At 40.3% G+C, this 17,988-nt stretch overlaps 1 protein-coding gene across 7 annotated transcripts in view; it reads right to left on the reverse strand.

Moving 5' to 3' along the window:
• Positions 1-17,988, reverse strand: part of DLGAP1 (DLG associated protein 1) — a 328,162-nt gene that overhangs the window by 290,920 nt on the left and 19,254 nt on the right. The window contains exon 1 of one of the 7 annotated variants that reach the window (XM_030336545.1): positions 3,560-3,806. The exons of the other annotated variants lie outside the window; for them this stretch is intronic. Coding sequence (XP_030192405.1) covers positions 3,560-3,610 — 51 coding nt within the window. The 5' untranslated portion in view covers positions 3,611-3,806. Of the gene's footprint in view, positions 1-3,559; positions 3,807-17,988 lie in introns of those variants that run through there. 7 annotated transcript variants of the gene reach the window in all.

Here is a 17,988-nt window from a genome sequence, read left to right on the forward strand (position 1 = left end):
GGCCACAGATGTGACTAAGAGACTGGCTATCTACCTTCACGGAACCGATAGGCTAGCGGAATAGGCAATCTGGTATAAACTAGCAGAAGCATGGTACGGAAATAACGCTGTGAGAATGATGGGGAGAGGGGAGTGGGCTCAAATCTGGCCAGTCAGAAAGGGCTTCCTGGAGGAAGTGCTGTCTCAGACCAGACGAGAAAGTTGAAAAGGGGCTAAGTAGAGAAGAAAGGAGTTTGAGCTGGATGGATAGAAGAGACCAAAGAGGAAGCAGCTTGTGCAAAGGCCCTGAGCAGGACAACACAGCACCTATGAGAAAGTTAAAAGTAGTTCAGGGGGGACTGGAGTGCAAAAACACAGGGAATATGAAGAAGAGAGGCTGTGAAGGAAAAAGTTCCCTGATTACGTCACACCCTGTAAGTCATGGTAAGGAGGTGGACTTTTTGTCCCAAGGGTAAGGAGGACCCACTGAAGATTGATAAGCAGAAGATTCAGTGATTCTTTTTGCATTTTAGAAAGATTATGTGAGCTATCGTATACAAATGACTAGATTAATGGAAAACCAGAGGTGGAAAGACCACTTAGGAGGTATTTGTAATCATCTAGGTGAGAAACGATAATTATTTAACTAGGATAGTGGCAGAGAGAATGGAGAGAAGTGAATAGAAATTAAATTCACGGGACTTGGGGATGAATCCAACCACCCATTCATTCATTCATTCAACCGACTTTTGTGAGCCTGCCTCCGAGATGTGGGGGTGAGGTAGAGGGGAAAAAAATCAAAGTTTTCCCCCATGTTTCTGGGTTGAAAATAATGGGTAGATAGTGGTGCTATTTACAGGGGTAGGAAACACAGAATAAGGAGGCTTGTAGGAAAGATACTGAGCCCAGTTTTAGAGATGATAGGTCTGGAGTAATGCCTTTATTTTTTATAACACAGATATCCTGGGGTCCCCCAGCCTGTGAGCATAAATGCGGTAAGGTTAACAATTAATAACCAAGTCTGGTGATATTTTAGTCCTCTCTCGTCTTTGCTCCTCCTCCACTTAATCCTGATCGTCCCCAAGAATGGGTTTCACGTGTATTTGGGAACAAATCTGTTTGCTGCCTCCTGCTCAGGCTTCCTTGCCACAGTGCCAAGAACTTCTTATGATGGGGGCCATCTGTGACAATGCCACTGCTTCAGTTACTAGCGTCCCTGGTAGATAGCTGCTCTGCCGTCTTTGCTAAGTGTATGCGCACGCGCGTGTGTGCGTGAGTGTAGGGAAGGTGGTGGTGCTGTTTGCACTAGATTTTCTCCTTAATAAATTAACAAGCACAGAGAGTTAACATGTGAGCCTGTAAATAACACATGCCTTGCAGTTGGCATCGCTAAGAATGTCTGAAAGGACTAACAACTTTGCATCTCATCTTGAAGCACGAGTGGGCTGACCACTGTGGAAAAAGGAATCCTGGAAAGGATGCTAGTCGAACAGCCTTGCACATTTTCACCATCAGGATGGTTTTAGACAGCAATAGCAGATAACCAAGTGTGCTGGTATGAAGGTTTTCTTAGTTTACAAATGACAGGGACTAGAAAACAACAACCTGGTGGTTACAAAAGTTTGCTTTCTGATTTGTTTCTTCCAACTTTAAAATAGACACAGTGTGGGGTGCCTGGGTGGCTCAGTCGGTTAAGCGTCCGGCTTTGGCTCAGGTCATGAGTTTGAGCCCCACGTCAGGCTCTATGAAGACAGCTCAGAGCCTGGAGCCTGCTTCGGATTCTGTCTCCCTCTCTCTTTGCCCTCCCAGCTCATGCTCTCTCTCTCTCTCTCTCAAAAAATAAATAAACATTAACAAAAATAAAAAAAAAAATAGACACAGTGCAATGCAGAGGTTCTGGACCACTGAAACTGAGGAGAAGGGGAATCAGAATTAAGGAAGCAAAACAGTGCGTGGGCGTGGGGCAGCCAAGAATGGTCTGGAGGGATGGGGAGTGAGAGGGAAAGGGAAAAAAGAAGAGAAGAAAACGAACACCTTACAAATCCAAAACAATCCACCATATTGGGGCTTCCAACAGAGTTCTGCAAATAGAGAATAGCCGTGAAATTGAACATATTTTAAAACTTTGAAGTATGAAGAGTAACATATGTCTGTCTTGGTGTTCTGAAAAATGAACCGTGATAGACTAAAATGCCACACTCTGACTTCTCATAGGTTTACTAAATTAGAGGCTTTTCAAAAGAAATGCCTAAATTTGTAGGTGGAACATGGGTGATCTGTCAGGGGACCGAGTCATTGGTAGCAGTCAGTGGTGCGCAAACTAGCATCCTGTTTAAACTTCAAGGGAAAACGGATATCGTGAACATTTTAAAAGGAGGAAGGATAAAAGTTCTTCATTTTCTATAAAAGTCTGATTGTGATGTTTAAAGATTTCCACAAAACAAAAATATCTGGTGCCCACAGCCCGTTTCCCACGCGCAAAAACAGAATGGGCAGATTGGAACAGTAGGAATGGGAGAAACATTTCCTTTTCATTTCTCCAAAATTTCCCACCTCCTTTAGCTGTTTTGCATAGGACTTCGGAAACCTCTTTTGAGGTCACCTACTTTGAGAGAATAGAGTCTCTGATTTTTCAGGTGACATGGCAGTGAGCCCAGAAAACATAAATCTTAATTGTATTCTTCATTTCTGTTGGTCTTCTAAAAAAGAAAAGGTGATCATTTCTTCCCCATCTTGCTAAGTTTTTGTTAGTTTGTGCTAGGCACTGACTAAAATGAAAATCTCACTGTTAAGCACCGAAAATCTGTATCCCAAAAAGCTAAGCCAACCAGGTAATTGTTTCATCCTTCTTATTTTTGATATACATTAGCCAAGGTAGCAATGAAAGGCTCAGAGAGGTCTGATGGTTTTTAGTCCCATGAACTTTAGTGGATAAACAATCACATTTTCCACATGGACCGAAGTCATTGCAGCCATGGTAAATCAAGAAAGTAATCATGACGAAAATCCACATTACCATTATGCTGCTCTTTTAAAAATACAACCTTACAAAATAAAACCCACCTACCCTGAAGCTGTGGAATAATTTTAGCAATTGAAAATTACTACCTTCTCTAGAATAACATGTACTTAGAAATAAAAGACGCAGAAACCAACATGATGTATGCATTCTGCTTTCTCTAGAGCACATTCAACATCAATTTACAATATATCATGCCAAATATATTCAATAAGCAGTGCTAAAATAATTTTGTCTGTCTTTGCTGCATCTAAGTATTCTGCGTTTTTAGTAAATTCATTTTGCACTATAGATGATAAAAATATTATTATAGAGATGTCATTCTTACTAAAAAAGCTGGATTTCTCCCTTAGCCCCTCTGGTACCATAAGCAACCTAATAAACCAAAAAGGGTGCATCGGGGGTACGCTTTATAAAACTGTTCATCCCAAATTCACACACATCGTGAAACATGAAATTCACTCCAGCATGTTAAAAGAAAAATTATGGATTAGCACAGAAATCAAACACAAAGAGACTATTCATTTTCTTTTCCAGAGCCCAGAATTGCCATTAGCTTACCTTATTAGCTGAAATGCCAAACAGAATGTCTTTATGGAAAATTAAGTTCATTATTCATCTCAGCTTTGATTTGGTATAGTGCAGCTGAGAGCAGTTAGCTCCTCTCTATGATTTGCCGACGCAAAGTGGGTGAGTAAGGCAGTAAACACAGAACTTGGGAGGTGCGGAGTGGTTGGCCATGGCTCACAACTCTAGACTTGCAACTTTACATTTTCATTCATATGAAGATACTAATGAAATCAAATCTTATAACTAAAGAATAACACTTAAGTAAACAGTGTAGATTTTTAAAGCCCATGCAGTTTTGCATAGCAGTTGTAGAGTCTTGCACACTCACCATCCCAGCAAAATTACATTGCTATCTTTCATTATCTTGGTAGATTCTTAGGCTACTGGCTCACTTTGCAGCACACACAGTGGCTAATGTGTATTCTGTCAAGGAGAAATACACATGGGGGAGTGATCTCCGCAATTTTCTAAAAAAGGAATACTGGCTTGTCTGACTAGCGATGGAAAGACAGATGCATTTTACAGTTTTGACGATAAGTATACAGACACATATAAATTGGATACAACATTCTAATAGCTAATGCAGACAGAGACGTTAGGGTTCCAACAGTAACATAAGAATAGATACCTGTCTTCTGAATATCAAATTCACCTAAAATAAGTCATATTCTTTAATAATTCCTTAATTTTCTTCAAACCAATTAAACCGGTTTCAGAAACCCTTGGGCAAACACAAGAGTACGTCTCCTTCCCAGATGGGCAAAGGAAGGACACTGTAATCAGTGTCCTCTCCCAGGTGTTTTACTTCATAGAATTTGAGCATTTATTAAAATCCAGCTTTAACAAGTAAAATGTGCCATCATAACAGCCAGACAAGTCCAAGATTATCAACAGACAAGGGCAACATGACTGAGGAAAGTAATTTTAGCTTAAAGACTTTGAAACCTTTCTTGTCTTTGTCACCTTGCAAAACCAGACCCTAAAACTCTCCTCTCCTGAATTAACAAGAACATAGCCGCCTCTAGTGAGCAATGATAAAGGAAAAGCAATAATTAAGTGATTGATTTGCCTCAAAATGTGAAGCAGAGTTACCATATGACTCATACTTCAATATCCAGGAGAAACAAAAACATGTGTCCACACAAAAGTTTGTACACAAATGTTGGTAGCACCATTATGCACAAGAGCCAAGAAATGAAAAACAACCCTAATTTCCATCAGCTGGCGAATGGTTAAAAATATGTGGTATATCTACACAATGGAATATTATTTGGCATTAAAAATAAATTAAGTGTTGGGGCGCCTGGGTGGCTCAGTCGGTTAAGCGTCCGACTTCAGCTCAGGTCACGATCTCGCGGTCCATGAGTTCGAGCCCCACGTTGGGCTCTGGGCTGATGGCTCAGAGCCTGGAGCCTGCTTCCGATTCTGTGTCTCCCTCTCTCTCTGCCCCTCCCCCGTTCATGCTCTGTCTCTCTCTGTCTCAAAAATAAATAAAACATTAAAAAAAAATAAAAAAAAATAAATTAAGAGTTGATATATGCTATAACATGGATGAATCTTGAAAATAGTAGGCTGATTGAAAAAGCTAGTCACAAAAGATTACATCTTGTATGATACCATTTATATAAAATGCTCAGAATAAGCAGAATCTATGGAGATAGAAAGTGGATTCATGGTCACCCTGGGCAAAGGGTAGCAGTACGGGGAAGAGAATGCTAATAAATAAAGTTTCTTATTGGGATGGTGAAAATGTCCGTATCTTAGGTTGTGATGATGTTTGCACAACTCTGTGGATATACTAAAACCATTAAATTCTATATTTTTAATAAGGGAATCTTATGGTTGGTAAATTATATGTCAATAAACATATTAATAAAATTATTAATTTGCCATGGAAACACTGCCATATAGTGTTTGAAATGATAAGAATTAGTTATATAAAGTAAATTCTGCAGAAAGTAGATGGGGAGAAATGGGGCGGGGGGAGACTGAGGATAATGCCAAATGTAGGAAACCCTTGGGGACTCATGAGCTATAGACCTGACCAAAGGGACCATTTGTGTTGATGTTTAGTCATGGCTAATTTTCAATAAAGAAAAACGTCCCCAAATCAGAGAGAGTGAGGGGAAGAGGAAGGAGAGGGGGAGGATGACAATAAAGGAAGAGGAGGAAAAAGAGAAGAAAGAGGAAAAGGAAAAAACAGAAGGAGAATAGGGACAGACTTGCTTTTGATGAATAAGGGCAGATGATTCAAGAGGGAAAACAGGATCACAACTCTTAATTCTGTTGAGATGATATCAAATGACCTAGATGAGAATAAAAAGCAAGAAAGATTGTACAAGGAGGGTTTTGAAGTGTTCCCATTAAAGGAACTTGTTTCATACACGAGAGATGAGTTTTCCATCAAGGATGAATACAGGTAAGTGATGAGCATCAATAAGAATTGCACCAAGATGGGGGCGCCTGGGTGGCTCAGTTGGCTAAGAGTCTGGCTCTTGATTTCAGCTCAGGGTCGTGAGTTCAAGCCCCACATTGGGCTCCACATTGGACATGGAGCCTACTAAAAAAATGAAACAAAACAAAAAACAAAACAAACAAAACCAAAAACTAAAAACCAAAAAAAAAAAAAAAAAAATTAAAGGAAAAAAAATCCAAAAACAATTTTAAGAAGAGGCCTTTTAAAAAGATATAAACTGGAACAAATAGAAGAACAAAGATAATCCCAAGGCTTGGTCCAGATGGTATAACGGTATAACAGATGATGATGAAGGAGGAGGAAGAGGAGGAGGAGCAGTGGGGAGGAGGGAGGAAGAGGACAAAACATCGAGCTCTCAAGCTCTCCCATTTTCTCTATCAAAGAAAATGATCTACAAGATGGTACATGTAGAAGAAGAAGCATGGGGAAGAGAAGTTTGGATTCCAGGAAAACGTCTTGTATGCAGATGACTCATAAATTTATATTTTCATTCCCGCTTTCCCATAGGAGCTTCAGGTCCTTGACACATTCACTTAGATACTTTACAGCACGTCATCTATAGGAGCATCCAAATCAAGCTCATTTTCTCCTCCCGGCTCTGCTGCCCACTCGTGACTGAAGCTCTACCAGAGTCCCCACTTGAGGGAATGGAAACACCATCTTCCATGCAAGTCAGAAACATAGGTCCCGTTCTGGACACTTCCTTCTCCCTCTGCATCACCAAGTCCTATAGATTTGGAATCTCTGGAAATTATCCAACTTTTGCCTCAATATCACCATCTCCACCCTAGTCCCAGCCGCCAGGATCTTTCACTTGGGATGTATTATTTTACCTTTCGTGGCTTCTTCCACGTTTCTTATCGTTTCACTCCATCTAAAGGGATGTTTTCAGAAGGCAAAGCGAATGTCAGCTTTCCCTACTTCTACCCTCCTCCACACAACAGTGAGGATATAAAGATTCAAAATTTAAACACAATCCCAGGGCCTTGAATGATATAGTGCTGCATATCTTCCCGACCTCCTCTTGCACTATCCTGGTGACCCAGCCACACTAGATTTATCTCTGACCCTTTTGTTTCTTCCTGCCTTTGCATGATTCCCTTGATTCATAGTCTAATTGACTAGTTCTTCCTTCAGACCTAATCTCAGTCATCACTTCCTAGGGCGTGCTTCTCTGAAGTTCTGTCCGTAGTTATTAGAGTATCATAATCTCCTTCACAGGTACTGAGCAAAGTGGTCCCTTGGGATAGGTTTGTACTTGTGAGCGGTGGGCTCAGAAGGTGCATGGGCCACTACATTCTTGGCATCTTTGAAGAGACTTGGCTTCCATTGAGTCTCTTAGTTAAACGAACTACGGAGAGATCTACCTCCCCATTGGTCACTCTCCTAAGAAGACAAGTATGAGGAATGCATTGCAAGGAGGAAAGGCAGGGAATAAGCATTCTGGGCGTTAGGGACCCAGCAGTCTTATCTTAGGTGCAAGATGTTTATGTAGTGTTAAGAAATACCAGTTGCCCAATCCCTTAGAATCCGTAGGGGCCCTAGTCCTGTGGGAAGCTCGATTCTGCCAATTCCTCCCACTAAAGGAAAGGGCAGCCCTGACTGCAGACAAGGGACAGCTCCCACCACAGTTCATCAGGAGCCCTTGCCATAGTAGTAAATTTAAATTTATTTGTGCAGTCGATTTTAGTAATATTTATTTCCCCACTGACAATAAGGAGCATGAGAGTAGGGATCATGTCTGTTTCTGATCATCACTGTATCCTTTGCAACTACACAGGGCCTGGCAATAGTAGGCATTTAATAAATATTTCTTGAATGAATAAAGGAAAGAGCTCTGAAGTTGGCAGGCTGTGGTGAGAGGGTGATGACAGTATAATGCTACTAGCAAAATAATTTAAAGCATGTGTTCTGTGTTGGGAGTCAGGGCTATTCTTCTTAATTATAAAATCTGATCATTCTCTTTTTCCCTGGTCAACATGGCTCTGATGTCACCACTGCATGAAGATCCGCTATTAGTCAAACACATGCCTTTTGCTTAGAAAATTAGCATGCAGGATGTTAATTTAAAATATCATAAGATTTACTAGATTAATAGATTAATAAATTGATTTTCTCAATAAGGATATTTTCCTTTTTAAAAAGAGGACACACCGAAGGGTGCCTGGGTGGCTCAGTCGGTTGAGTGTCCGACTTAGGCTCAGGTCATGATCTCACAGTTCATGTGTTCGAGCCTCGCATCAGGCTCTGTGCTGACAGCCCGGAGCCTGGAGCCTGGTTTGGGTTCTGTGTCTCTGTCTCTGTCTCTGTCTCTGTCTCTCTCTCTCTGTCCCTCCCCCTCTTGCACTCTGTCTCTCTCTCTCTCTCAAAAATAAATAATGAACATTAGAAAAAATTTAAAAAGAAAAAGAGGACACACCTGAAAATACTCAGCTTAACTTTTTGTGCCCAGGCAAATGATATCTTTATGTACTCAAAGAACTTTTGGTAGGAGCCCAGAATCCAGGTAGCTAATCTTAAAGATTGTTCAGGAAAGTGCAGTAGCAAAAGACAAAGATAGAGAAGGCTTTTAAATCATCCAAAAGATAACAACTTGATAGGCTTGAACTTACAAGGCAACATCATCCTAGAATAGGCTGTTAAATAGAAGGTCTCTGAGCACGAAGAGAAACAGCCCGGGTTTATGAAGAAGTTAGTAAGAAAAGCTGACCGTGCTTTGCTTTTATTTTTATGTTAGGAAAGCAACTTGGTCGATAGGTAAACACATGCTCTGAGCTTTCTTATGCAAACTCATTTTTGCAGAAAGAAAAGAGCAGGAAAATATTTCTAAATATTAACAGGACTGGTTTTCACAGAAACTGAATTTTTTCTCCCTTCTCCTCCTGGAATCCATTCCAAAGAACAAAAACAGCAGCACAACAAAACGAAGAGAAGCCCACAAATCATATTTTCAGCAAAACCGGCAGAAAATGCGCCAACTCCAAAGTCGGAGTCCAGCGGAAAGCCAAGGAGGGAAGTCACAATAATGTGGCAGGTAAATTAGAGGCGTGAGGGGGACCTGGATGCAGCGGAGCTCCGTCAAATACACAGTCGTCCAAAGTGAGGACCTCAGTGTGAAAGGAAAGCCGTGGAAAGGTCTGGAACTAACGTAGGTGGTGGAGTATAAGTGGGCAACTTTCATTAAGGGCCAGAACAATTCTTTCTCAGGATGACTGTATCCTTTGTGCCCCCATACAACAGGCAGCCTGTGAGGTCATCCGTGTGAAGTAATTGAAGGAGACAAGAACTAGGTTTGGTCTGAGAGCTGGAGGATGTGTGACTCCATAGATGCATCATATTACAAAGAAACGGTTTAAACTGTAGCAACAGCAAAGGCAGCCCTTGGTTCTTGGGAAACTACTGCCCACCATTCCCTCTGAAGGAACCTTCTGATTCTCTAGGAAAATATAACTCATTCAGATAGGAGTCACATAAAAGGAATACACATACAGGTACTATAAAGAATATAAAAAAGGGGCGCCTGGGTGGCTCAGTTGGTTGGGCATCCGACTCTTGATTTAGGCTCAGGTCATGATCTCACAGTTTGTGGGTTTGAGCCCCACGTCGGGCTTTGTGCTGACAGTGCGGAGCCTGCTTCAGAGTCTCTGTCTCCCTCTCTCTCTCTGCCTCTCCCCTGCTTGCATGCACGTGTGCTCTCTCTCAAAAATAAACATTAAAAAAAAAAAGAATATAAAAAAGAGTAAATAATAAAAATGCACTGGGAAAAGATGTTGCCACAAAGAAGATTGGAAACATACCCCAAATTCAAAACATAATTAATGAAGCAATTACAGCTATAAAAGAAGATCACAAAGAAGAATTATAAAAACTCAGGGAAGAAATGAGGATACCAGAAAAGGTTGCTTGTAGACAGCTGGAGGATGTGACATAGGAACAGGCAGAACTGAAGGAAAGGAAGGTAAATGAAGGGACAGGAAAGATAAAAACGGAAAAGAGCAGGGAAGTGGTGATAAAAAGAGAAGGATTAGAGAAGCAAGGAAATCTATCCAACATATGGATGGCTGTAATTCTGAAGAAGAAAATCAAAGTAATAGCATAAAATAATTAACTTAAAATATAATTCAATAAAGTTTTGCTGAAATAAAAAAAAAAGGCTCAACTTGATTTAATGAAAAGGTACCCATTTTATCAGTGACAAGCCATTCACAATGATCAACATGAAGACATATCTCAGAGAAACTATTGGAAACAACCCTTTAGGCAGTTGGGCAGAAAGATAAAATTCAGGTTGAAGGAGAAAAAAGGAGGTTGAGGTCAGATAACCCACAGAAACACTTAACCTCAGAACATAGGAGAGCAGTATCTATCTATAAGATATCAAACCCAGAAAGCAGAAACCAAGAATTTTCTATCCAGTCAAGCTCTCCTTCAAGTATAAAGACTCAAGTGAAAACATGGCTTTGAACAGGCAGGAATTTGGGCTATATTGCTCAAATGAGCCTTTCTAGGGGGAAAATAATAGGGAACAAGCTATAGACAGGCATGATGTCAACAGAAAAATGTCAGCAAAGAACCAATCGCTAACATTCCCACGTTCAGTGCAGCATTATCTATAATTGCCAAGATATGGAAACGACATCGGTGTCCCCTGGTGGATGAATGGATAAAGGAGATGTGGTACACATATAATGGAATATTACTTGGCCATAGAAAGAAGGAAATCCTGCCATTTGTAACAGCATGGATGGATTTCGAAATCTAAAAAAACAAAACGAAACAAAAACAACCCAAAAGCGAGCTCCTGGATACAGAGAACAGATCGGTGGTTGCTAGGGGCGGAGGGTTGGGGGTGGATGCAACTGTTAAAGATCAATTGTACACACTTCCAGTTGTAAAATACCTAAGTCCTGGGAATGTAATGTACAGCAGGGTAACTATAGTTAATAATACTGCAATGCATATTTGAAAGTTGCTAAGAGACTAGATCGTGAAAGTTTTCATCCCAAGAAAAACGTTTTTTTTTTTTGTAATCATGTGTGATGATGACTGTTAATCAGACTTAGTGTGGTGATCATTTCACGATAGATATAAATCTGAAATCATTATGTGGTACACCTGAGACAAATGTAATGTTATATTTCAGTTACACATAATAAAAATAAAGTAGAAATAGAAATAACTGGCCAAAACCTAGTTCAGTACATTTTAGAAGAAATCCACCTTCTTCACGGATTTAAAAGGGATGATCCAACATTACACAAAGTTCCTGTCAGACACACTTTAAGCATTTTTTTCTATGTCTAATTTGTCATAATTTTTAATTAAATCATTAGTAGCTGTTGAATATTACAAAATATAATTTATGCATACATTAAGATAATCATGTAGTTTTTTCCTTTAATTTCCTAATGCTGTGAAGTATGTATCTTTTCTAATGTTAAGCTTTCCTCTCATTACCAAATAAATCCCATCTGGTCATGTTATTTTACATTATTTATAATTATTTAATTTTGTTGAAATATTTATTGAGAATTTTTGCATCAGAAACGCCTGGGTAAGTGTCTGACTCTTGATTTCAGCTCAGGTCAGGATCCCACAGTTTGTGAGATTGAGCCCCGTGTCAGGCTCTGTGCTGACCTAGGTGGAACGTGCTTGGGATTCTCTCTTCCTCTCTCTCTCTCTCTGCCCTTCCCCCGCTTGTGTGCACTCTCTCTCTCTCAAAATAAATAAACTTAAAGAATTTTTACATCAAGTTCATTATAAACAAATTGCATTAAAAGTTTCCTTTTTCAAACTGCCTTTGTCTAAGATTATACTAAATCCTAAAATGAATTGGATGAACTTGGCATCTTTTTTTGTTCAGATCTCCAGAAGAATTTTTATATAACAGGGATTACCCCTTCCTTGCAAGTTTCCTAGAACCTTTGGGTCTGGTCTTTTTTTTTTCTGAGTAAATTTTAAGTTAATGTGTTAATTTCTTAAACTGCCATGGATATGGTTTCTGTTTTTATTACATTTTGACGAATTTAGTTTTCTAAGATTATCCACTTGTTTTCAATATATTGGTATGAAGTCTGTTTCTGTTCTATTCATGGGATAGATTTAATATCTCCTGTATCCTTGTTCTTTTCTACATCCCTAATGGTGTTTATTTGATGCTTTCTTTTTTTCTCTTCGGTGAGTTTATTCAGAGATTGCTCCATATTATCAGTATTTTTTAAAGAACAGCAACAACACAAAAAGATTCACAGTGATTATCTCTGGGTGATTTCTATGATCTTTATTTTCTTACGTAGTTAAAAAAAAATCTCCCCAATAAATATATATTAACTTTATAAACCTCCCCCGTAATGCTTGATGAAAAAAATTTTTTTTAATGTTTATTTTTGAGAGAGAGAGAGAATGAGAGAGAGAGAGACAGAGTGTGAGCAGGGGGGAGGGGCAGAGACGGAGGGAGACACAGAATTCGAAGCAGGCTCCAGGCTCTGAGCTGTCAGCACAGAGCCCCATGTGGGACTTGACCTCACAAATGGTGATATCATGACCTGAACTGAAGTTGGATGTTTAACCGACTGAGCCACCCAGGTGCCCCTGATTTTTTAAAAAGAAATGAGCTCACAGGTACAAAGAACAGATTGGTATCATTTAACAAAATGAAAAACTTTTAAACATAATAAGGAAGTATAGACTGGATATGAGATATGTAACTGGTTGAATGATTTTCCCTATATGGTATAGAAATCATTTCATGAAAAACCGTAGGATGGTCTGCAGTTGAATGCGTAAGCCTCTGTTTTGGGCCCTATTCTGAACATTTTTTAATTATTAACTTCGATGATGATATATTAGACACTTATGAGATTTACAATATAACACATCTTGGGAAAACATTTAAAATATTGTATTTCAGGGGCGCCTGGGTGGCGCACTCGGTTAAGCGTCCGACTTCAGCCAGGTCAGGATCTCGCGGTCCGTGAGTTCCAGCCCCGCGTCGGGCTCTGGGCTGATGGCTCGGAGCCTGGAGCCTGTTTCCTATTCCGTGTCTCCCTCTCTCTCTGCCCCTCCCCCGTTCATGCTCTGTCTCTCTCTGTCCCAAAAAAATAAATAAACGTTGAAAAAAAATTTTTAAATATTGTATTTCAGATTTAGTATTCTCCATTTTGACAGAAAAAAAAAAAACATTCGTTTTGGTAGTCCAATGGCAGGTACGTTGGAAGCAAGCTATGCCTTCCTCAAGATTCTACTGCATTTGCTGGAAAATTATAGTAAGAAATAAATAACACCAAAGTAACTATCAATATAAATGGTGTTTCCTGGAATAGTGCACAACTTGCACAACAGGGAGGGGTACCTCTAACCTGGAAAGACACATTCATATCTATGAGGTGACCTTTTTTTAAATGCTTATTTATTTATTTTAAAAGAGACAGAGAGAGTCGGGGAAGGGCAGAAAGAGAGGGAGAGAGACTCTTCAGCAGGCTCCACGCTCAGCACAGAGTCCGATGTGGGGCTCCATCCCACGAACCATGAGATCACGACCTGAGCCGAAATCAAGAATGGCGGCTCGGCCGATTGAGCCACCGAGGCACCCCTATAAGGTGACATTTAATAAAGATACATATGGTAGTTTGCGTAACGTCAAGTCATTTAAGTGCACAGTTCAGGGTGGGAGAAACACGTCAACATGATTTTCTATGAAAAACTGGCTCACAAATTTTACCCGAGTGCAAGACAGGTTGACACGGCTGCCAGGCAAGCTAGCACACTGATAGAGTGTTCGTGTCCAGATATCTTCAGTGGACGCTGTGAAGTCCGAATTCAACTGAAATGTGGCTCACACAACTATACCACAAGTTAAGAGGGATGCTGCTTTTCTTGGAACTAGATAGGAGTTGTCACTTGGGATGCTGAAAAGTCCTGTTCTCAGAGAACTGATGAAGGAACTAGGTCTTTTGAAGAGCGAGCCATGAAGACTTAGGGACAGATAATAAATCCTTAAGTGTTTGAAGAATTGTCAGGTGAACGAGTCATTTGATTTACTTCACCTCGCACTTAACATCCAGGCTAAAGGAGGTGGATCTGTGTTGCAAGAGGAAAGAATCTTCTACAAAGGTGTCAGGAATGGACACAGGTACTGGGTGAAAATTCAGATAATCTTTCGCCAATGGGTAATATGTATAAAAATCCTTAACATTTTGCATGCCCATTGGCTGGGCTAGTCTAATTCTAGGAATTTCTACTGAATAAATAATTTGATACTCCCCGAGGCATTTGGAACAGTAAAAGATTTGGATATGTTACTAAATAAAGAAGAGGAAAGGAAAAAAACAAAAGAGATACAGAGAGAAAAAACAAGAGAATGGGGGCAAAGAGAACTGGGGAGAGGATGAACTCCATGAAACAAAAACTACTATTCTAAGGATGGGGGTGGAAAGGACAGTGAGATATTATTAGAAAATTGCCAGTCAAAATAAGGTTGGATGCAGGCCACTGAGGCAATGGCCCAATTTTTTTGTTAATTAGATGAGAGAATTGTGATTGCTAAAATAAAACTCAGATTGAGGATCTCTAGTGAAGTGAGGTCAACAAAAATAGCTAATAGGTGGGAAATTACTTTAGTCATTTGAAAGTGAAGAAACCTATTACAAATGGGTGTTAAATTGGTTGCAGTTGTAGAGACAGAAAAGGGATTCGGGTGCAGATTATTGTATGCTATACTGCTGCATAAAGAGGGTTTCAGCATGTAGTTGCTAAGGAGATGCTCATTTTAGAAGTGTGCACTCGAGGTTAGACAGTAGTCCAGACATTTGTGATTATCTGCATCTGAAAATGACGGAGTGAAAGTCTCCGCAGAATAATTATTCCAAATTAGAATACTTAGATGATCTTAGGATACTAAGAGTTGCTTGTACTTCTGGTTTTGAATCGAAGAACAGTGCATAACATGTGGAAAGGCTAACCAGAAAAAAAGCTCCCACATCTTATTGAAAAAGATATTTATGGCATTATTCATAACGGTGAAAAACTGAACAAAAATTCAAACGCTAAATAACAGAGACTTGGATATTCTGACCATGGTGTATTAGCATACGTCAATAGCTATGCATATTTTCATTAAAATGAGTGACGTTAAAAATAATAAGCATTTGGGGCGCCTGGGTGGCTCAGTCGGTTAAGCGTCCGACCTCAGCTCAGGTCATGATCTCCCGGTCTGTGGGTTCTAGCCCCGCGTCGGGCTCTGTGCTGACAGCTCAGAGCCTGGAGCCTGTTTCGGATTCTGTGTCTCCCTCTTTCTCTGACCCTCCCCTGTTCATGCTCTCTCTCTCTCTGTCTCAAAAATAAATAAATGTTAAAAAAAATTAAAAAAAATAATAAGCATTTATTAAAACGATAAGCATTCGTATGCATACAAACGTATACAAAATTATATTTATTCTATCGCTTTGGGGAAACTACTGGCACATCCAATAGTTAGTTCCTAATTGCCAGATTCATCCATAGACTTTTTATTCCTTGCCTGACTTGACCACTCTTTGGTAGCTGACCTTGCTGAACTTTCCCTTTCTTGAAATCCCCTTCTCCCTTTGCTTCCATGCTGTTTTGATTTCCTTTTTATCTTTTCTATCTTTCTGGCTCTTTATTATTGCTTCCCTTGGCTTCACGTCTGTGATTTAATGTCTGTGTAGCCCAGGAAACCGGCCTGTACTGCTTCATCTTCTAACTTACACGTGCTCCCATGTGATCTCATTCACTCTCAAACTTGGCTCGACCTTCTATGCGATAACCTGGATGAAACTTTCCCTGATCTTGACATCTTCCTGAACTCCAGAATCATACATTCAGCTGCCTCCACTTCTCCATCTTCCTCACCTGAGGATTTTTGACCAACCTGACACCTGTAAGGCCAGGTAGAAGGATTATCTTGAAGTCCCTCTATCTTTATTGCTTCTACCTTAGTCTGAACCACAGTCATCTCTCGTCTGGATTATTGTAAGAACCTCCCAAGTAATATTTGAATAAATGAATGTTTGCCTATGGGACATCTTAAACTGGATATTCTGTAGACAGATTGTCTATTCAAAACGTCTAGAACAAAATCATCTTCTCCATCTAAACTTATTCCGCCGCTCTTCCCATTGCGGCGCCCCCCCCCCCCCCCCGCCGCCATTATCCTGTCTCAATTGGAGGTAATGACATGCACCCAATTTTTCAAACCATAGACTGGTCATCATTTCTACTCTTTCTTTCCTGACACTTCAGTCATTCAATATCCAAATCTAGGCAATTCTATATATTTTAATAGTGTTTTCTCCTTTTTAAAATTCTTATCATCAGTATCCCACCCCCTTCCACTATAGTAAGAGCCCCTTGAGGCCAGGAGTCATGTCTTTTCAACTTTGTATTCCTAGTCCTTAACAGAGGGCCTAACATATACTTAGTGCCCACAGTGTTTGAAATAAAAAATTGTATCATGGGGGTGCCTGGGTGGCTCAGTCATTGAGTGTCAGACTTCGGCTCAGGTCACGAACTTGTGGTTTGTGAGTTGGAGCCCTGCGTTGGGCTCTGTGCTGATAGATCCCCCCCGCTTCCCCTCGCGCTCACACTCTGTCTCTCAAAAATATATAAAGATTAAAAAAAATTGTACCATGTGCCACAAAAGGCAAAAATATGTGTAATGCGTTCATTGCAAATGTATAAAATGTACGCGTTTACATTTATGGATATTGGAAGAAGATTTCAAGTGTATAAAGAATTGGTGTTTTACTGTAGGGAATAATAAGCATTTTAAATGAAAAAGAAGCAGCAAATATGGAATTCACAGGCAAAGAGGACGCTAGCCCCAACAGTTAAAAATAGTTTAAATAGTTTAAAATAGACTAACATAGCTTCATAGTCTAAATGATCTAATAGTTTAAAATAATGTAACAGACACAAAAATTGAGCGCTCTATCTCCATATAAAAGAACTATCTGGGGAATACTGCATGTATACAGTGATCTCATTTAGCTGATAACGCACGGGCTGGAGGAGTTCATGCACTTTTCATACCAGGTTTAAAAACCGGTTAGGTTTAAGAAATATATCGTGTCTTAGGTGGCAGCCTGTGCGGCAGGCAGGATCATGGCTCCCTGAAGATGGTCACGTCTTACTCCACGGGATTTGTGCAGATGTTACCTTACGTGGCAAAAGGGACTTCGCAGATGTGATAAAGTTCACGATCCTGAGATGGGGAGAGATTATTCTCGGTTGCCTGGGTGGGCCCAACATAACCACAAGGGTCTTTGAAAGGGAAAGAGAGGGGCAAGGAGAGTCGGAGGAGGAGACCTGACCACAGAAGCCAAGAGCGGTGATGCCATTGCAGGCTTTGAAGACTGAAGACGTAGCCAGGAGTGAAGGAATGTCGGCAAGCCTCCAGAAGCTGGAAAAGGCAGGACAATGGATTCCCCCCTAGAGCCTCCAGAAGGAACACAGCCCTGCTGACCAGATTCTGACGTTGGCTCACTCGGTGAGATCCATTTCCGACTTGTGATCTCCACTACTATAGGATAATAAGGGTGTGTTATTTTAAGCCACGGGGTTTGTGGTGACTGGTTAGAGCAGGGACAGGAAACTAAAACACTTAGGATTTCATCAAAAGCCTGGCTAAATGACATTGTGATCTCTAACAGCAAGATTTCTGCCGTGCCTTTAAGTCTGTTCTCTTGTTTCAGTTCACGTTGCTCCCACCAAGTATTTAGGCTTAATGCAAATCACAGCACTGATTGGGGCATTACATAATGTCCCTTTTCCAAGCATTGTTCTACACTTTTTACATTACATTAACTCACTTAATCCTCTCAACCCCCCTATGTGATAGGTATTGTTATTATCTCCATGTTACAGAGAACCTGAGCGTTTAAAATACTCACTCAAAATTGCACGATCAGTAAACACAGGGTTGGAG

The sequence above is a fragment of the Lynx canadensis genome, chromosome D3, assembly GCF_007474595.2.
Source record: "Lynx canadensis isolate LIC74 chromosome D3, mLynCan4.pri.v2, whole genome shotgun sequence".
Lineage (NCBI taxonomy): Eukaryota > Metazoa > Chordata > Mammalia > Carnivora > Felidae > Lynx > Lynx canadensis.